We start from the raw sequence: 22738 nt of genomic DNA on the forward strand, positions 1-22738 counted from the left end.
GGAAGAATCATCTCTTTCACTTCTCTCCTTCTTCCTTACCTTCAGGAAGCCAGGTTGGCACCTTAATCATCATCTCAGGAAATACCCCAGGGGACACAGTATCTGGGAAGAGGTCCCCTCAAAATAAATAAACAAAAATAATTTTGTACTCATGGCCTATAATGAGGGAAGGGAATACAGAGCAGATGCTATGCAAGTCTGTGGCCAGCAAGACTGCCACCAAAGTGACTGCTGGCTCCTCCATCACAGCCCAAGCTTTTCATTTTTGGAATGTTGACTTGGTAGACCAAAATAATTATTTGTGGCTGAATGCATTCATTTATTCAATATGCTTTTATTGAGTACCACTATATATAAAATATTGAAAGGAATAAAAGATAGATAAGACATGATTACATAATTTAATACACATGTTCTAGAAGAGGAAAACATATAGACTCACAATTAACTATAATATAGGGCAAAGAGAGGAACAAATAATCATGGGATTAGAAGCTTTGTATAGAAGACTACATTTAAATTGAACTTTGAATGATGAGACCATTTTGAGGGGAGATGGCATAATTGGAACAGAGAATAACTAAAGTGGAGAGGATGCTGAAGTAAAGATCAGACGGCAGAGAAGCAGGCAGCTGATTGTGGACTATGATGTAGCTGAGTTTGTAAGTAGTGTAGAATGCTTTGAGAAGTGAGATCCAGGGGTAGGAAGATAGTTTGGTACAAGATTACCAAGAGCCCCGAAGGCCAGAAAGTTTGTACTTTGATAGTTAGTGGGGGAGTAATTTAAGGTCTATGAGTGGGTGAGTGATGCAATCTAAAATATGGTTTAGGAAGAATAAATAGAAGGCTATTACAATTTCTCAGTCAAGAGGTAATGATGCCCTTAAGTAGGATGGTTGCTGAAGCAATTGGAAAGGAGGAAATGGATGGGAGAGGCCTTTGGGAGGTGGAATAAATGGGGCTTTGCTCCTGATTGCATATGCCCTTTCCACACCCTCTGTTTGACCCTCATTCCTTCCTTCTTCTGATCATAAAAGTGTGTAATGTGTCCCTTACTACACTGACTTATATTTCCTGGAAAATTTCTCATCAGTATTAGGTAAGGCTTCATTTGCAATACTTATGAAAGACATCCCAAAGGACCAATCTTGATGTTCAAAATGAAGAAGTAATATTCTACCTCAATGTTGGTATTTTATTTTCTCTGTATTCTGGACTTTCAGGTAGTTTCCCCATTTTATCTTAAGATCTTTACTCCTCAAGAGTGTAAACATACAGTAGAATACTTCTCCTGAAGCTTTTGGCTACTCATGCAGAATGGAAATCAGGATCATAAAACTAAAGTTATTAAAAATGACAGTAAACTCCTCTCTTTGTTCCATTGTTCAGCTTTAAGAGTATTTCTGCTCTCTAAGAGCCTCAGAGTATTAATTTTATATATTTAGGAAAAAGGACTTTAACAATAGATTTATATAACTAAATTATGAGAAATTAAGTAAAGCAATCATCAAAATAATTCTTTACTCATGGCCTTTTTATAATTCAATTGTTAAACAAAATCCAGATAATGTATTAGTCACTTCACTTTTTAAAGGCCAGAAAAGAGGAAAATATTTTATGTTTACATTTCTATTTTTCACCATTTGTAGATTAGGCTAAAATCAGCTGAAGTTGCCAGTATGTGGCAACAGGAAAGGGCATGTCTTTTGAGGAAAGCTTTGATCTTGGAGATGTAGTTTCTTTTCTTTTTTTGAGGAAGATTAGCCCTGAGCTAACATCTGCCACCAATCCTCCTCTTTTTTGCTGAGGAAGACTGGCCCTGAGCTCACATCCATGCCCATCTTCCTCTACTTTATATGTGGGACACCTGCCACAGCATGGCTTGACAAGCAGTGTGTAGGTCCACACCCGTGATCCAAACTGGTAAACCCTGGGCTGCCAAAGCAGAATGTGTAAACTTAACCACTGCATCACCGGGCCAGCCCTGAGATGTATAGCTTTTGAAGACCTGCATGGCTGTGTCTGACATAGGAAATTGTGTATTTCCATGCCCTGGCCTTTTCTGCAGAAATGTACAGGGTAACACAGGCCACAGACAATGGGCGTGTGCTGAGTGAGCAGTAGTGAGTAGAACAGCAGGCTGGAGTGCAGCAGCTGTGGTTGCAGTGCTGCTGGGATGCTCAATGGTGTAACACAGGGCGTGCTGAGGAACTGGGAAATGGGGGATCTGTTTTCAGCTCAAACTTCAGGCAGGAAATAATCTTTCTGACAAAAGGGGCAAAAAATTACACCTCCTCCCCAGCCCCTCCACCAGCACAGTTTTAAGCAAATCTTGGGCTGAGCAGACAGAACTCAGTGCAGATTAAATACAACAAGTGCTCTGGCTACACAACATCTAACTTTTACTAAGTGCCAACTGTAACTAAACACTCTCTCTACACACTTTCCCTGTATTATTTTACTCAATTGTTAAAACACTTTTCTTATCACACCCATTTAACATAGGAAAAAACTGAGATTGAGAGGTGAAGTAGGTTGCCCAAGATCAACATCTACTGAACCAGGACTTACACCCAACTAGACTGATCAGACTAATGCCAGAGACAAGGCTTTAAATCTTCTCCTTACACTGGCTTTTGCTTGGACAAAGCCGGCTGCCCCCTTCCACAGGGGATATTGATGCCAAGCGAGGCCTGCATTGGAAGCGTACTTCTAATGAGCTCTGAACATTTTTGAGGGAGCGAGGGTTTGTGAGGATTAGCCTTCTCAGAGAATTTATCTGGAGAATGTTTACTTCCAGAGAATGTGCCAAAGGGGTATTTTTATTTAAAGTGCCCGAGGGAAAGGATTTTCAAAAGACAAGAGAATGTTGTGCTATCTCTCACGGTCTCTAAGCACACAGGAAGAAATGTATCTTCCCTACTGCTCCAGGCCATGAACTATGCGTGCTTCCTTTCTGGGGAGGGAAAGGCTTCTAGGGCGGTTACCGTCGCTGAGGGCTGTGGAGTGGATTATTTCCCTTCACTCCTGTTGCCAACTGAAAAAAGACACTGCAGTAAGATTATGGGAAGGAGAAGGCTACATTTAGACATGGATCTTCCTGGGCAAGATCAAGTAGGATAAAAACTAAAGAGAATAAGCAAAAATGAGACAACACAAGGAGCGGAACCTGGCCAGATCTGAGTGGGGAATCTTCCCTTAGCCACAATGAAAGAAGGGGAGAGAGTTGTTCCAGGTCTTTGGGGAGGAGGGATGGAAATGATACAAGGACACCATTGCAAGTAGTTCTACCCTGTTGGCTAGCACCCCAACACTCCCCAGCTCTGTTACTATTATTATCATTAGCTTCCCTTTAGACAAATTTTCTGGATCATTTATATTCCTATAAAGTACTTTAAATCCTTTACTGGACTAGGCTGTATAAATTCATAGATACTAATACATACTTTTAATAGAAATATTTACATCAATATTACATGATTCATATTAATGTATAATATTTGCAAATACATAAATTTAAAATATACTATTCATTCAGAAGTTAATGTATACTATAGCAATGTAGATCTCATTCCAGGGTGTGGGTTTAGTAGTTCTCAATACGTCATATTTTGTCTTCATACAGGCCTAAGATAAGAAATCCTTCCAGATAGTCTTGCATATGGATTCCCAGGCTGGAGAGTGGGGTGGATGCCATCTGATCATAAGTGCCAAGAATCTGGTATCTGGTGGGGTAGGGATTGAGTGGAGGTGGGAGAGAAAACCAAGATGGCCATACCAGAATTCTGACTAGGAATGCCACTTTTGACACTGGCACAAAACAAAGCACACAGAACATACAAGTCCACATGTATAAGTCAACTTCTGAAAGGGTGAGATTGCCGCAAGGCTCAGAGTTGGGTTGGAAATTTGGGGGTGTTAGTAATAATTTTTGTGTGTAAGGACAGAACATATCTGAGTCACATAAACAAGAGAGTGTTCACGATGTGCCCAAATGAGCAACTCCCTGGTGAGGAGCCCGTGGCTATATTAGCACTTTTTAGGTAATGGGAACTGTGGTTTCTTGGGTCAAGGGGGGATTAAGAAGTAGTGCCAGGGAGAGTGCTGCCCTTCACTGGTAAATGGCCATTCAGCTTTCAACCCATTATTCCAGCTGCTTCTCAACAGGATGAAGATCCACTCGGAGGTAGGTGAGGAGTGAGAATATGGGTATACAAGAGACGTTCTGTGTGTGTGTGAATTATGTCATGACAACATGAAGCACAGTTTAGGCAGGACTAGTATATAGTGTGTCCTTCTTTTTATAGTTGCAGAAACTAAGAAACAATGGGTGAGGCAACTCTGTGCAGATCAAACTTTGAAGACGGTGAAGGAGTCATGACATTTGCTGTTCCAAATTCCAGTCCTCTGCCCTTTCTCAAAATCTACGGTGATTTCTCAGTGGTAAATATTCTACTGCAAGTGATAATATAGTGAGTATGTTTATTACTATAATTTTATTGACTGCATATTCAAATCTTCTCATGCATCATCTCACCTAATTCTCACAACTGAGGTAGTGACAGAGCCAGGATTTGGAAATAGTTCTGCACTACTAGTGATTCTTGTTGGTTGAGTGCATGTTTACAGCTCATCCATTTATTAGTTAATCCTATAGATATTGTTTTTATTCCTCGCTGTAAAGATTTTACATATAAACAAAGCAGGACTATCTCAGAGAGAGAGCAAAAGAATCCCTTCCTTCTGTTCTTTCCTTCCTCTTTTCTTCTCTCCTTCCCTCCCTCCATCCAAAAACCACTCAATAAATACTTTCTCTGTGCTAAGCACCCTGCTAGGCACTGGGAATAAGATTACAAAAAGATAAAAATCCCCTTGTTTTTAGAATTCACGATCTAGTCAAGAGAAAAAAAGTATATAGACAGATAGCTATAATTTTATGTCTTTTAAACCCCAAATCAGAGCACTCAGGTACCATTGACTTGCCTACTTATCCTCTCTTGGTTTTCCCTTTCTACCAATATCTCCCCTGGTACACTGAATATTTTGAAATTCAAATGTATTATATTACACTGTTCTAGATTATGTTATATATTATGTGATATATAATGTCATGTATACTGACATTTTATCTGCCCTACTTAATAAGTATTTCATAGATATAAACAAAATCTTTGATAATAGCTACAGAGCAGAAGTTGGAAAAAAAACAGGTCTTGGGTCAAAACCAGCTGGGATTCAGGGAAGATAAGAACTGTTCTTTGAGAACCTGATGAGTCTGAGAGGACACACGGTTTAGGGGTGGGAAACTGGTGGGAGTTCTGGGTGCTTTGTGTGTGTGTGTGTGTGTGTGTGTGTGTGTGTGTGTGTTGGGGGGGAGTTGGATAACGACAGGAGCAGCCTCCCCTCCCCGGGTCACATATCTTTATAGTAAGCTTTTCTCCTATGGTAAGAAAAGTTGTGAATTTCCGGAATATCTATACATATTCAATATAAGTTCATAATGCATTTAAAATCCTGACAAATTATTTTTGCATCATCACTTCTAATAAACCTAATATTTAAAATCTATATCTAACAGTACAACATTATGAATGAGCTTCAAGGAATTGGTGAACTCCTTAAAATTATATGCAAAATTGTGAGCACATGTGCATTTTTCTAGAGAGGGTCTCTAGTTTTCATCAAATTCAAACCCACGACTCAAAAATGATTAAGACTCAATGAATAGATAATTAAAAATTGAGAGTCAAGCCCATAACAAGGATATTTTTCCCTTGTAAAATTATGCCTTTTAGGCGTACCATTCTGACATAAATACTGTACTTACATCAAGAGCCACAGACTGCTTGGCCCAGGACTTCTTCACTTGATCATACATAATTGTGTTGTTGATGCCAAGGCCACAAAAGATGACAAAAGCCTAGGAAAGAGAAAGCCCACTAATTAAAAATTGCAAAAACTTATTGGCATAATCTAATATGAAAGCAGGCAGTCATCAGGGATGATTCTGAAAATATAATTTTATTGTACACAAAGGTAGACCTTGGGGAAATATGCACATTAAAATTCTTAATTACTATTGTCATGTAACAACTTTATAGCTCACATTGCACATGAGGAAAAGTTACTGATTTAATGTGATTGTGACAAAATGACTTTACACATTTAAAAACATACTTACAATCTGTTTAAATGTATTCTTAATTTATTGAGAGTGTGGACTAATTTTAATAGTTCCATTCCATTTAACCAAAAAAACCTCTGTCAGTGGCTAAGCTATAACATATTTTGGTGAAGAAACCAAGTGAGTTTTCTCTTAAGGTGAATGTTAAGGGGAAGGAAGACAGATTTAGAACCAGTTAATAAAGAAGCTGTGAGATATTCTCAACTAGAGAAAAATCATCACAGGGTTTTCACGTTGGCTGCTGGTAGTCTATGGGGAAGCCTATTCTAGGCTAACCTATCCAGCTAGAGGGAAGACTGGAGTAAACAGAAGTTTGTAAACATAAGAAAGGTGAGGGCCATACACCTAGCAGAGCTGGCTAGAAGTCTCAAGATTGGTTCTGAACACACGCGAGTAAGACAAGAAGAAGACAATACTTTGGAGAGAAGAGGGGGCGATTCACTTCTGTAATAACATTAGGATAAAGCAATCAAACAAAATAACCTAATTAGTAAAAAATAGAATCAAATTTTACCTAAGCATTGACAGATTATTTAAATCTTCCTTTAAATTCTGTCAAAACTTGTAAGTATAATGGTAATTGATTAACAATTATTCATCCTTACAAATTTGGGCAAGCTGCACCAGGAGGCTATTGCTGACTCAACTATAACCCTTGGTTCACAAATTTATTTTCTTACCTCAAAAAGTCGTTGATCTGCATCATCAAAAGGTTTCCCGTCAAGTCTATTTAACACTTGAGCCACTCCTGTGGGAAGAGTTTGGGATATGTGGTCATTTTCAGCACCGGATGCTGTATTACTACAATATAGTAAGCCCCAGCTGACTCTGTGCCTCCTTTAAGTAACTCAGACACTCAGTTTAATCTCTGGTCTCTCTAGTGCCTGCTGTCTCCAGGAGAGCGATCCGACACGTACAGCGATGCAGTCTATCTTCAAGGCTATGATATCCAGACTAGGTCTCAGCGAAGCCTCGAGTTCTACCAGGCATCAATCTGATTCCCTAAAATGGTTTTCAAGATGACTGTGCACAGTAACTCTGATATATCTGTCATATAAACATACATATATATGCAATTATATATATAACTGAGTATATCTAGCTGTATGTGCATGTATACATATATACATATGTATATATACGTATATACATATTTCAGTTTCATGAAGCACAGTGGCTGAGTGAGGCAGTACGGTATAGTGATTAAGAACATGGGTTTTGGGGTCAGACTTGTCTCAGTTCAAATTTCAACTCCACCATCAACTGTTACCTTAAGCAAGTTATCTAACCTTTTTAGCACCGAAATTCCCCATCTGTAAAATGGGGATTTAAATGTTAAATATCTCAGAGGGTTATGAAGATTAAATGAAATAACGTTGGAATGTCTGTAAAGCATGTTGCTCCACACTGAGTGAACATTGAAGAAATGTTACGAATTAGGGCACAGTTAACCTTCAAAGCAAATTTAGTTCTGTTGCCTGCTACCAATGGGGTAAATATAGCTGTAACAAAATTAATTTACGTGTGCTTCCTCTTTCCAAAGTTCATTTCCAGCATTATACCAGATGTTTGGGGACATGACTATCACAACACAAAACTCCAACCAGAAAAACTGGACAATCTTGAAAACCATTCCTGTGTCCCCATTTAGTACAAACAAAAAAATAGCTGTAATTCTAAAGCACACTCGTATTTTTAAAAACACTTAACCTTCCACCAGGGAGATAAGTCATCATAGGCTAGAAGACATATATAATGAGATGCAAATCTTTTAGCAAGTAACAGGCAAACTAGTCTTAATTTTGAAAGAATCACAGATGTTGACTGTTAGGAATGCACTGTAGGACTGTATGTGAGATTGCCATTGGACATCAACAGATCACACACGATGTTTCTTATGGATTTTCTCTTCTCTTTAAACTTAGATATATTTAAAACTTTGTACATGATGTAATTCAGTGCTTTGTACTAGAGACTCAATTTCCCAAATCTTAGAATATTCTTTTTTTTTTTAAAGATTGGCACCTGAGCTAACATCTGTTGCCAATCTTTTTTTTTCTTCTTCTCCCCAAAGCCCCCCAGTACACAGTTGTATATCGTAGCTGTGAGTGTCTCTGGTTGCGCTATGTGGGATGCCGCCTCAGCATGGACTGATGAAGGGTGCTAGGTCTGCACCCAGGATATGAACTGGTGAAACCCTGGGCTGCTGAAGTGGATGGCACAACTTAACCACTCGGCCACAGGGGCAGCCCCTAGAATATTCTTCATGTTCAATAATGTAACAGTGTTTCTCTGCAAATTAAGCAAACTGATGAAAAAATTCTGTTAGAATTCAAGTCTTGATAATATTTACAGAATACTACATCCTTTGGTAAGTAGTGGTGTCTTAGAGTTTAACAGGCAATCTTATGGGGAAGCAAAGAGAGGCAAATACATGAATTAGTTACCAAATGCATCAGTTACCTTATGCCTCTTAGAAAAAACCCCTAATTTTCATTGTGTTTCAATAATTTGAACTAATGCCTCTATCCTTCATAACTTTACTTTAACCACTGACCTCTTCTTGCTTAGACTTCTTTCTTATGTTTGATATTTTCCTGACTTGAGTTTTTGAGAGGAGGGAAAGGAGCAGGGAGGGAGAGAAACATTGGAAGCTGCTTTGGCCCACAATCCCCTTATTCTGGGGAAAGTGTAATTATTTCAGAAACATCCAGGCAGAAAGATGTATGTTCAGTATATATCTAGTAATGCATGTTCTCTCTTCTTTTGCATTTACTCCATGTGTAACAGCATAGATATAAACATACAGATGTAGTGGGAAAATTTGTACTAGGAGTTACGAGGGCCTCAGTTTTAATCCTGACTCACTTTGTGACCTTATTCAAGTTTTTAATCTATCTCTCTGTCTCTGTCTCCATCTCTCTCCCTGCCTCAATTTCCACAAGGCAAAATAAGAGTTCTATTTGTTGACTGATTTCTGAGATCCCCTCCAACTTCAAAATTATTGGTTCTTATTTGAAAGAATAAATATTTGTTGATTGTTCTGATTAATGTCGATTCATCAGGAGTCTGCACTTCTGAGATTATACAAGAAACATAGGTTGATGAGTCCTGCACATTAAAAGAGGAAATACATAAAAAAGATATAGATGAATTTTAAAGTAAATCTGTATTTCTTTATAAAAGAAGTTGAACTATTTAGGTAATGTCTTACCAATTATTTGGTGGTTGCTATTCCAAATAGGGACGCAGAGAACAGATCTTATGTGAAAACCAGATATCTGGTCAGCCTAGGATATAAGAAAGCAGTTAATTAAATTAAGTATTAGCTATCCACTCCCGACTTACAGCTTACCACTCTTCATAACAGATAATTTGAAATAACTTTTAAAAAGATATGTTATCATCTAATTTTTAAGTGTATACACTCACCTCTCTTTTTTAATTTAAAACATCACAATGAACATCCTAAGGGAATCAAGCCTTAATATGAATCAACCAAAACTCCCCACACCAGCACTACCTCGCCCAATTCCTGCAGCCGTCCAGAGCTGGACGTATAACCATCTTGATCACAATCGCACCACCAAACAAGAATTCTGACAACTGTTTCTGCTCTGAGTAGTCAAAGCGTTTTAATTAAACCAGCGGTCAATATTTCTCTTGGATTGGGTACATCTGCTAGTAAAAATGTTTGAGCCTATAATGCTGCCTTATGTATATTTGCTTTTAATGTTCTATATTTTTAACATTACTAATTTACTATGTATATTATAAAATCATATACAAAAAATTGAAGTTGCAAAAGATAAGATAAATGCAGAGGTTCAAAGATTTTCTTTCTGTACCCTAACGGATTGACAGGAAATGATGGATTTGAAATATAAAGGTACAGTTTTCAGCATCAAACAAACATCATTCAATAACAAGCTCCACTTAATATTAAAACCAATGGCTCATATTTGAACTGTAAGATAGGAGCTACTAAAGACTGAAAGGCTGTTGTGGGTTAATACGATCTTGATTTCTAGTGAGAAAGGTCAACCTGTCATCCCAATACTATAGGAGAAAAAATAAGATGTCAAGGTTTCAGATCATAGGTATTGAGATAAAAAAAAATTCTTATATTTTTCAATATTCACTGTAGAAGGCAAGAGCTCTATATTTTAAAAATTTGAAATTGGAAGTTAATTTACACACCTAAATTTTACATTTGGATTTTTTTTTGAGATTTATTTTTCTCTGAGAAATTAATTTTCCAGATGTCTTCTGCTCTTGATACTAATATGCTACTTTCTTGTTTTTAGTACATATTTGGTCTTGTTAAAAAAATCCTCTCCTACTCCTAGCTCATGAAGATATTCTCCTATTCTTTTCTCTAGATTTTCATTGTTTTAACTTTCACATTTAGATTTTCAATCCAACTGAAAATGATTTTCACATATAGTGTGAACTGAGAATCAAGATTCTATTTTTTTTTTTTTTCAGTGGGTATCCAATTGACCCAGTCCCATTTTGGGGGAACAAAGAATACTTCTCCCCACCACTTAGCAGTACCACTTTTTTCATTAATTAAATGTCCATATATGTTTGGATCTGTTTCTGGACTTTCTATTCTACTTCATTGATCTATGTGTCTATCCTTATGTCAATACTATGCTCCTTTAAATAATAAGATCTTATAATGAGTCTTGGTATCTGGTAGTGTAAATCCTCCAACTTTGTCCTTCTTTAAGATTGTCTTGACTATTTTTGGCCCTTGGTGTTTCCATATTAATTTTAGAATCAACTTGAAGTTTACACACACACACATTGCTGAGATTTTTATTGGGATTCTCTTGAATTTATTGACCAATGTGGGAAAGAACTGACATCTTTACAAAGTTGAGTCTTTCAATCCATAAACATCCCTCTATTTAAGCTTCTTAAAATTTCTCTAAGCAAAGTTTTTTAGTTTTCTATGCAGAAGTCTTAGACATAATTTGTTATATTTGAATCTGGTGTTTTGAAAGTTCATGTTATTGTAAATGGTGTTATTAATTTATTTTCTAATGTTTTAAATGGACATAGAAATATAATTGATTTTTGTATTTTGAACTTGCATCCATCAATCTTGCTAAATTCAACTATTAACTTTAATATCTTATCTATAGTGCTTTGGATTTTCTAGGCACATCATCACATTATCTTACTCTTCAACTCCATACCTTTCAATCATGTGATTTTTAGATCATATGATCTTTTTTCTTTTTTAGTTTGCTAATAGGATGAATTACATCATGATTTTTGGGAATTCCAGATTCAAAACAAAACAAAACCAAAAACATTAGTTTTTGATGTATAAACCATTTATTCAGTGCATTCTTCCAACATATTTATTTGCCACCTTCTATTGCTCCAGACACATTGCTGGATGTTGAGGATATAAAAATGAATTCAAAGAGCTACTATCCTTGAGGAGCTCAGTGTAGTAAAGATGGAAATAATTAATATAAAATAAATGTCCAAGTAAAAAATGTTCAAAACACTATAGTAAAGCCAGTAACTGACTGTTCAGAGAAATCAGAAGCAGCTTTAGATCCTTGAAAGTGGGTCTTCAAAGATGATGATGACAGTCATGATGATAAGCTAACATTTACTGGATGTTCACTCCCTGTCAGGCTCCTTGTTCAGAACTTTCAAATGCATCACCTCATATACTTGTTAAAACAACCCTATGAGTTACTGTTAACATCCTCCTAACAATCAGATAAGACTTAGAGAGATTAAGTGCCTTTAAAGTGGAGACACTATTTCCAAGGAAGCCAGACAATAACAAACACATTTATTAAAGTTATCTTCCAAAAGAACAAAGTGATTTCCTTCCTCTCCCTAAGGATAAAGTCTGAATTACAGCAATGCTAGTGAGCATGAAGAGAAGGAGGTCGATTTTGGAGAGGTCTGGGAGGTATAATCTACAGACTTGGGCTAGCCAGCGCAGCACTAGAGTGGCTGGCTCTATTTCGTCTTGCTGAGGGTCATACACAATTGTCAGTGGTCCTGAACCAGCACTGAGCAGTAGGCACAACTGCCTCTGCCAACTCTGGGACAACCGTAGCCCCTCTCTAACCTCTTGTAGGAAATCTGAAGCAGCTGAGGGAGGAGGTCACAGTGCAAAAAGAAGAAAAGCATGCAATGAGTGAGAGAAACAAGGAGAGAGACAGATTGAGAAGCCGGTAGGGAGAAAAACAAACCTTAGGCTTTTTGCCAGTGAAATAAAAAAGAATTTTGCTTACAAAAAATTATTGTAGTTTCCCAAAAGAATTTTTTATTCTGGGGAGGTGGAAGTATGTGTTTTCTCATCCCTACAGAGGTAACATTAAGTAAGGGTGGAGGAGTTCCTTGAGGTGGGGAACTCAGGAAGTTTGATGGAACCAATACCGAGTTCAAGTTCACACACATTACAATTGAGAGATGACAATGAGAGAGGAGCTGGAGACAGTAACCTTAGAGTCATCAGGCTCTGGTGGTAACTGAGTGTGTAAAATCTCCAAGGGAGAACTCATCCAAGAAAAAGACAAAAAGCACGAAAAATTGAACCTGAGGAGACACAATATTTAGGGCAGGAAGAAGAAGGTGGGGTCAGTGACAGGGATGGAAAACAACTCCAAAGCTCATACTCTGAACCTAAAGGCTTCATAGCATTTCTAATGTGTGAACACACTGCTACAACTTTTCCAGAGAGGAATTTATTGACGTGTATCCAGAGTCTAAACAGAATAAATACCTTTGACTTATCAATTTCATGTCTAGAAATTTATCCTATGGTAATTATCATCGCTATGCACAAAAGTTTACATAAAAAGGTGTGAACCATCGCATTATTTATGATAATGATATATTAGAAATAACCTGAATATTCAACTGAAGAGAGTTGTTTAGGTAAATCATTGCACATCCACACCATGGAATACTATCCATCTAATTAAAATCATGCTATAGAAGAATATTTATTAACATGGGAAATTTTAATATATTAAGTGATAATAGTGTGGGTATCTGTGGGTGTACGAATACATATTATATACATTAGAAAATCCCGGAAAAATTAAACCACAATAGTTCCCTTTGAATTATTTGCCTATGGGAGTTTTTGTTTCTTTACTTTTTAAATAGAATTTATTTTTAGAACAGTTTTAGGTTCACAGCAAAATGAGTGCAAGTACAGACAGTTCCCATATGTGTCCTGCCTGAACACATGCACATCAACATCCTTTACTATCAACATCACTCACCAGAGTGGTACATTAACTATATTTGATGAACCCACACTAATACATCATTATCACCAAAAGTCCATTGTTTACATTAGGGTTCACTCTTGATGTTGTACATTCTGTGGGTTTTGACAACTGTGTAATGACATGTATCCACCATTATAGTATCATACAGAGTAGTTTCATTGCCCTAAAAATCCTCTGTGCTCCATCTATTCATCCTTCCATCCTTGCTCACCTCTGGCAACCACTGATCCTTTTTGCCCCCAGCTTTATTGAAGGACAATTGACAAAATTCTGACATATTTAAAGTGTTAGCTCAGGGCTAATCTCCCTCAAAAAAAAAAAAGCTTAAAGTGTACAACATGATGATTTGATATATGTACACATTGTGAAAGAATTCTGCTTATGGGAGCTTTTAAATTATTGTTTCTATTTTCTAAATCTTCAATAATGGATTACTTGTACACAAGGGAAAAAGTTATTTTCTAAATAGAACTAAAGGGGAACAATTGTGTCAAATGTCGCAGAATGGTCAGATAGGATAAGCACTGGAAATGGGTTACTGAATTTAGTAACACAAAAGGCTAACTGAAGGCAAAGGTAGTCAAGGGAAGAAGGGATGGGATCAGGAATAGAAGTCAAGTGGTTAGTTCTGGAGGAGAGGAAGGCCTCGTTGAGAGAACAGAACTGCATCAATCCAGAGCTAGTCTTGCATGGGCTGAGCACAGGAGGACAGGAGAAGCAACAAAGAATGCTGAGAGCGTCTTTAAATCGTTCCCACTGTGGCTGAGGGAAGGAAGTGAAGCCACACTAACTGGCTATGAGACCAGGGAAGAGGGGGTGGTGATGATTAGCATGTTTGATGAGCCCAAGGAGGAGAGCGGGCGGAAGGAAGGAGGGCAGAGTAGGATGAGAGTAAATTGTCCAATTTTAAGATCATTACGGCAATCTCCTAGTCTTCTATTTGGGGCAATAGCTATTGTTTCTGGAAAGTTAAACTAATCCAGGTTAGTTTATATGACCATATGAAACAGCAGTGACGGGGAGCATACATCATCCTCTGCAGGGGCTGAGGGAGAAAGAGAAGGGAGATGAAGCTCATCATAGAAGCTCAAGACCTCTGAAGAATGAATCCCAAACAGGGATAAAGAGGAATAATACAGTATGAAGGAAGGAATCATCTCTGTTCATCAGATAAACCCAAGTCTCCAAATCGTATCAGTCAATGGCTCAAAAATAACTATCAGCCTCTTGACCCCAATCAAGTCACCAAAACTCTCCATGCCTCAATTTTCACATCAATATTTATTTCCTGCACACCAAAATGTTGGCATTAGTTATCTCTGATTTTGGAATTATAGAAGATTCTCATCTTTTCCTCTTTGTGCTTTTGCTTATTTTCCAAGTTGTTTTATGAGAATATGTGTGTGAGAGGGCTTCAAAATTGGTAAGGCATTTTACAAATGTAAATATTATTAATATTGAAAGGACTACCTACCCAAAAATATCTAGCCCAATGTTCCACAGGGCCCCTGCTCAATAATTTTCAGTTTAAAATACACATCGAGTCCCAAACATTAGACCACATGAGACTAAGCAGCCTTTCTAGGAGGCTACAGTTAAAATAAATATATTATCTGGGAGTGTCATGTTCTCTCCAACTAAAGATCTGTCTACTTAAAAATTTTGCCTAGTCTCTGTCCTCATTGGGTCTTTCTAGTTAATCAATCTAATTAAAGGTGGTTTATCTCTTGGAGCCATCAAAACGTATTTGTCATATTTCCCAGACTCTCAAAGGCAGTCAAAGGTAGTGTTAAATGAATTGGTGATAATGTAATACTACTCAATCATGTGCAATGTGTTCCTTCTTCCTAGAAAGATATGTGCAACTTTAACAATAATCTAAAGCAACACTTCATCCCCCGAATGTCAATCTACCAGTGAAAATTCTGGTACTAGGACAAGCTGAGAAAGATGTTCGGAGTCAGTCTCTGGATTTCCCTGAAACAATAGAGAGGTGGGTTCTTTTTGCCTATCTTACCTGCACATAGGAGCAGTCCTAATGGCTTCTAGAACACTGCCTACAAATGATTCCTTAAACTCCAGACAAAAGCACAAAAAAATAACTGACCTTTGGGCTTAGAACTGAGGCATTGTCTCCACCACCTATGCAGCAAAGTCTGTTTGACTCTTAAAACCATGGGACCCCTATTTGTCTTCATCCCTGACAAGTACACCATTCTATATCTTATGCAAGTCTTAGTAATCCTCCTAACCATCCTGGCTCTCCTGGTCATCTGGAAATCCTATATCCACTATCCACTCTTCCTTACCAAACCCTCCTCTCAGGAAAGAATCTCAAACTGTCCTACACCAAGTATCAGTAACTGAGAGATTACCAGTAGCAGATGCATCTCAGCAGATCCACAGAGCTCTGTCGCTTAATGGTTTCAATTTTGCACATTTCCCATTGTAAAAGAAGTATAACTGATAGACCAGAAGGTGTTACAGAGAATAGACAATGAACTGTCCTACCAGGCTCGCACTCAGCATTCCAGATCTCGAAGTGCTTTGCTATGAAAATCTGACAGGCAAAATGGGCTTTAATGCTTTAAGCCAAAGAATCTTAGAGCCTGGAGTGCCATTATCCTTAAGTGCTACATTGCAAGGTTAAGAACTATTGAGTTGTCTATGATGGGTTTTAATAAAAAAATCAGAGAAAGAACTTCATATGGAAGAACTGCATGGGATTGAAAGGTGACAGGTTCAGGATGATGACACCTCAGATTTAACTGTGTAACTGTGGGCATCGGCCACCCATGAAAGAGGAGATCTGTGTGCTGACGGACTTCCCACCACTCTTGAATTTGTAACAAATACAGAGAACACTAAACCATCCATGCATAAGGCCTGTCCCACTTTTTAGTTATTTTCTGCCATTCCCCATGCTGAACCTTTCATATGTAAATGTAGGGTCCAATTGTTCATTCCTGTTGCAGGTAGAAAACAAACCCTGCATGTAATGGCTCTGAAAATTGTCTCCATAACTATACAAATGGAAGGAAATACTAAATTAAGCGAGAGAATATTATACCTTATAGTGACCAAATAATGGCTTGTTGTACATAAGCGTATTTGTTTTAAGGTGCTGTTTTGAATCTAGCATGAAAAGAAGGGCAGAACGCTTCACAGATGATGTACTACAGTGCAAGTCATTATTGGGAGTTGAATTCATAAGTACAATGCCAACTAAAAGCAAAGCCAGAATAACTGTTTAATGGTGAAGGTATTTGTAAATAGAATATGCACTCCAAGAAGCCACCTGATACGACAGCAGGTCATCTGCAAATGCAGTCTCTGTACATGCTGTTGGGACAGTCTCAGACAAGGATCTTAGAATAAAAGCCAAGCAACACTCCATGCTGGCAAGGGCAACAGAAAATAATCCATCTAAATTCCCCAGAGATACAGCAAGGCAAGCTCATTTACTTAGATCTTGTATTATTTCAATTCTGGTTTGAGTAATGGTATATCGCTTTTGGAGGGCTCACAATAGCCTGGTAAAATATAATTTCACGTAAGATATAAAGCATTAGCTTTGTAATTTTGCTGATTACAAAAATAATATAAACAGGTGAAATCTTTAAAAATAAAATCAAAAGCTCTAATTTTGCCATCTCTAGAGATTGCAACTAGTAACAGTTTGGTTTAAGTTCTTCCTGACCTTTTCCTACAAATATATACGTTCATACATCAATTTTTAATATATTCAACAACATATATGCATAAATAACAGACAATATATTCAATGATACTGAACAATATTCAACAATAATGTCTATTATGTACTAAACATTGTTCTAGTTCTTGGGGATACATGAGTGAAGAAAACTGACAAAATCCTCATCTTCATTGAGCCTACACTGTAGTGAGAGAAGATAGATGGTAGACAATACAAAAAATACATAAATAAATTATGTGTTACAAACTGCTAGGAATTATGGGGCAAAAATAGATCACGATAAAAGGGATTAGAAATACTCAGGTGCCAGGCTTCTCTAACAGGTAATATTTGAATGATAACTTTAAAGAGGTGAGGATTTGAGCCATGCTGATATTGGGTTAAGAGTATTTCAGCTGAGGGAGTAGCCAGCGCAAAGGCCCTGAGGTAGGTTTGTGAGTGGCATGTTCTAGAAATAACAAGGAGACCAACGTGGCTGGAGAAGTATGAATGAGGGCTGAGGGTAGATAATGAGGTGCCAGATTGTATATGGCATTGCAAACCTCTGAAAGAACTGTGAGTTTGGCTTTTACTCTAGTGAAATAAGGAGACTTTGAAGAGTTTGTGAGCAGAGTTGTGATAGGATATGACTTAAAATTTAAAAGCCTCTGGCTATTGTATTGAGAAGAGAACATAGAGGGGAAGAGTGAAAGTAGAGAGCTGGATTAAGAGGCTACAGCCATGAAATAGTCCAGAGATGATGGTGGCTTGGACCTGGGTGGTAGCAGTCGAGTGGTGAGAAGTGGTCAGATTCTGGATAAATTTTGCAGGTAGAGACTGTTGGACTTCCTGATGAGTTAGATGTGCAACATGCAAGAATCATGTCTGCGAAATTTTTGGCATAAGCATCAGAAAGGATTTAGTTGCCTTAACAGAGATAGGAAAACAGAGAAAGGAGCAGGCTTGGGAGAAAAAAGATTGTAAGCTGTGTTTTGGACATGTTAAGTTTGAGGTGTCTATTAGAAAAATATGTGTGTATATATATGTGCATACACCCACATAAGTTATTCTATACATACTTCTATACATTATTCTAACACATTACTCTGTGGCTTGCTTTCTTTCTTGTGGATATTCTTCTACATCAGGACATACAGATTGTCTCACAGGACATAGATATTTTGTGTGGATTCATTTTAGTCTTTATTATAGTGTACTAGGCAGAATTCTAAAGATAATCTCTAAGATTTCCATCTGCCCACCCTCCACTTTGTACAAGTCTGGTATAATCCCGTCCCCTTGAGTGTGGGCAGGACCTATAAATATGATAGGATCATCACTTCCATGGTTAGGTGATGTTATACTGCAAAAGTGATGGGATAGCCACTCCTGTGATTATGTAAGTCACTCCTGACATTACATAAGCCTCTGTCATAGCCAACTGAAATGAGATGCTCCTGTTGGCTTCGAAGAGCAAGCTGCCATCTTATGAGAGGGCCATATGGCTAGTACCTGAGGGCAATCTCTAGGAGCTGAGAGACCTTTGGCCAGTAGCCAGTAAGAAAATGGGAACCTCAGTCTACACTACAAGAAGCTCAATTCTGCCAACAACCTGAATGAGTTTTGAAAAGAATGCCAAGATCCAAATGAGAATGCCACCTGGCCAACACCTTGATTTCAGCCTTGTGAGACCCTGAGAAGAGAATCCAGCTATGCCACACCCAAACTTCTGACCTACAGAAGCTGTGAGATAATAAATGGGTGTTTGTCTTAAGCTGTTGAATTTGTGGTGATTTGTTATGCAGCAATAGAAAATTAATATTCATTGTATTCCTGTCAATGTCTTTAGGAGCCAAGTGTGGATACCTCCTTCCCAAGGAGCAAATGGCTGAAGAAACTGCGAAACTCGCTAACATGATAACCCATGAATGTGAGTATTTCTTGAGCCACTATAAATAAATATAATCAGTTATATTTAGTAGGTCATTTCTGCCTTCCATCCTTTTCAAAGATCACAGAGTCTTGTAATGGAATAAACATACAGTGATCTTCATAAGGTTGCAGAATTTAAAGCTCAGAAATTTAGTTCTGGCCCTGTGTCTACTTTATATAACCATTTGTCATAATTTTCCACCCATAAACCAAGGAGTCTGGCCTTAAACCACGCATTCTATCAAGCCCAGCAGGCACCACTTTCAACTTGAACAGGCAGACAGAAGGCGAGTAATCACTGTGGCTCGCCGACTAAGTCACTCTGTTCACCACAAGGCGGGAACTCCATTAAATATTTAACACAATCACAATGAGAATACCCAGCAGGTGGACAACTATGATTACTTGCCCCATAACCCTCACAGCAAGTGCCTGCCAGCACCTGGGATGAGGTTTACATCACTTTAAAGACATCCCTTTGTAGCTTCTATCAAAAGGAAGACCAACAGTTTCAAAACTGAGATTTCAAAATAAGGATCATTCTCTTGCTGCATATCTTTGGGCAGAGTTTCTGAGGAATTCCCAGAAGTTATTACAAGGTAGGAAAGATACAGAATGTGAAAATCTAGTTTCTACTTCAACTGTGGAGCTAAAGCAAAGGCTGATAGAGTAAATTCTCTCTTATTAACAGAAAATAGACACTGGCATCATGAATCCCCAAATTGACAAGTTTACCGTGTTAGTTCAAATTGGAGAAGCAACTACCAAATGCACACAAGAGGATGTTTAGGGGTTGGCACCCACAGTTAGAGATCTGAAGAATCCACAAGATGGTCCATAGGGCAAATCATTCATAAATTGCTGCTGAACAATTTCATTCATGCAGCAGGGAACACCTCCCTACCCACTGCCACTCATCACGAATATCTATTTGGGTCTAAGATGAGCAAAAACTAGACTCTATTGTATTAAGCCACAGAGATGTGGGAGTTCATCTATTGCCTTAACTGATGAAGTTATTTGAATGTGGGCAGCAGAGCCGTGTTTGAAATACACCAGTGTAACTGGCTTTTAGCTATATGTTGTAAGGATTGGTGGGTTGCTTGGGCCTGGGCAGTGTAGCCAGCTCCTGAAATTTGATCATCCCTAATACCTCTAGGTAATCTGGCTCCTGGATGTCTGGACGCTCTTGTAAAGAGCCAGGTCTGCATACTGCTGGCCCCTATAGGGGAAGATATGGTAACCATCTCCCCAGGGTGGCCTAAGACCACAGGACATGCATCCAGCCTTCACCATCTTTGCAGCTTACTCACGTTATGGTTCCTCCTCTGACTAGAAAGGAAAGACCTAGCTTTCTTGAAGACTTACAGGTTATCAGATTATTGCCACCATCCCTTCTTTATTGTAAACAATCACCCTTAACTCCTCTCTTTGACTAGGGATTTTCTTTTTCCTTCCCTACTGTGTCTCTGGAGGAAGAGGACATTGGAGCTGGTTGGTCCATAATCAAGGGCTGCTGGTCTGCTGCTCTGTGTAAAGACCCCTTCATTTAGAGAAGAGGACCTGCTTCTAGCACCAGCCCCTCGCCCCCGGAACTAAAAAGCTAGTCCTCCATCAGATTAACACCTTCACCTGATATTTATACAGGACTGCACAGTATAAAAAATATTTATATAGAATTTTACATGTTGCAATATGTATATAAGTAGTACACTGAAGACTACTCAGCTGGTGAGTGGAGCAGACAAGACAAAAAGGTAGGTCTACCAGCCAAAAATTTATGCAGCTGTGTGGAGAGAGGAAAGACAGAGTGGCGACGCTATTGCCCAGCCAGCCCCTCAGCAGCTGGTCCTCCCAAGAGGCCACTCAGAAAGAGAGAATTAAATTAGAAATCAGAAGGTCCAGAGTCTGTTCCATACTGTGCCTTGAGGAGCTGTGTGGCCTCAGGCAAGTCATTTCAGCTCTTGAGTCTCTGTTTCCTCATCTGTAAATTAAAGAAATCACTAATATTTCTATTAACTGAAAGTTGATATATCTACAGTATGAAGCCCCAGAATAATGTCAATCACTTTTGGGTGTTCTATCCAAAGTCACTATACTGCGTGATGAATTGGGGTCCTCCTTCATGTTCAGTAAAGAGAATTCAGGTTGCCAAAATTCGCCACTGAGCCACTGAGAAATTTAGGATAGATATCAGAGTTTACGATAATTGTGTTTCTGGCAAATTTAAGTCCATTATATAGATTTACATTGAGAAAATCTGTGTGAAAAACAAGCAATGCTTTGAAAAGGATCCCCCATGCTAGCTCTCAGAAAATTATCATTCTTGTTAACCAGCCTTAAACTATTCAGGGACATCAGTGAGTGAGGAGAATAAAAAAGAAAGCACTTTTCCCAGTGGAGATAACCATTGGAGATAATTCATTAATCTTGGGTTCTAAAAAATTGTTTCCTTACATTCTACCACTAATAAATAACTACTCAGTTATGACTCCTGGGAAAAATTATGACTCCCACGTGCCAGACTCAAGAAGAGAGGACTCAAACCTTTGCAGGAAGACGACACAGTTCTAAAAGGTACCCTTTATCTCTAGGATGATTCCAGAATTACTTTTAGTAAAAAGATGAGGCAATTCCATTTTGTCATGGTATTTTTTTATCTTGAGGACAATACTTAATACATTAAATAAAATATTATCTGAAATGGTTGTCTTTATCATATGATCACCATCTTACATCAGGCTTTGTGGGAAGAACGTTCAAGCCTCTTAGCCTCTTGTGGGAGCGCTGGGGCTCAGTCTGGAGTTTGTTTCATTTATTATTAACATAAACAGCTAACACCTGTCATGGAGGCAAAATATACTTGAGAAGGGAGGAAGCCTAAACAGATAAATAATTTTGCTTTTCCTGGTGTGAAACATAACACACACACACACCACAACACATACACACAATTGTAGGACATATCTACTAAATGTCTGTATTTAGGCAGAACTCTCTCTCACTTCCATCTGCATTGATTAATTCCTTTCCAATTCCCGCCCCCCCCCCCCCCCCAAGGAAGAGGAGGGAAACCTAAAGTAACTTTAAATTCTAGCACCATGCAAAGAGAGCACGTAAAAATCATGGTATAAGACATCTTCAGATTTGCATTTAAAATCTGACATTAGCTGTGGCAGACTGAAAGCATTTTCGGTGGAAGGCCAAGAAGTAGTGATGGTCTAAGTACGTGCTTTATTTTATCATAAGGAAGAGAGTGATTCCATGAATAATCACTGCTTAACCTACCACAGTTTACTGTCTTCAGACATCATTGCTTCTAACTACCAGATAAGGGCATGAAGTTTTTATGCCCAACTCCACAGAAATGACTGTCCCATTTTTGCTCAAGAGTCCATGTTCTTCTTTGTATAAATCAGTGGGGCAGGCTGCATTAATGGCATGGACTGTCAGTGTGGAGAAAAATGTAAAATGTGTGTATCAGTAATCAGGAAGAGATGTGGTAAGGGTCTGCCTGTAGACATAAGGATACAGTATATTCAAGCTTACTATTGTCTTAGCAAAAAGTGTTCTTGAGATATTAATTTTCATAAGAAAAAAAGAGCAATGATTAGACAAGAATTTTTCATTCCCTGATAAAGA

General features: G+C 38.2%; 1 protein-coding gene across 1 annotated transcript in view; it reads right to left on the bottom strand.

The window, feature by feature from the left end:
• The window catches only part of PDE11A (phosphodiesterase 11A), a 383893-nt gene that overhangs the window by 161886 nt on the left and 199269 nt on the right, over window positions 1–22738 (bottom strand). The window contains exons 7-9 of the mRNA XM_014834082.3: window positions 9399–9474; window positions 6865–6932; window positions 5828–5920 (exon numbers count right to left, since the gene is read on the bottom strand). Of these exons, the coding sequence (XP_014689568.3) occupies window positions 5828–5920; window positions 6865–6932; window positions 9399–9474 (237 nt within the window). The remainder of the gene's footprint in view (window positions 1–5827; window positions 5921–6864; window positions 6933–9398; window positions 9475–22738) is intronic.

This window comes from Equus asinus, chromosome 4 (assembly GCF_041296235.1).
Source record: "Equus asinus isolate D_3611 breed Donkey chromosome 4, EquAss-T2T_v2, whole genome shotgun sequence".
NCBI lineage: Eukaryota > Metazoa > Chordata > Mammalia > Perissodactyla > Equidae > Equus > Equus asinus.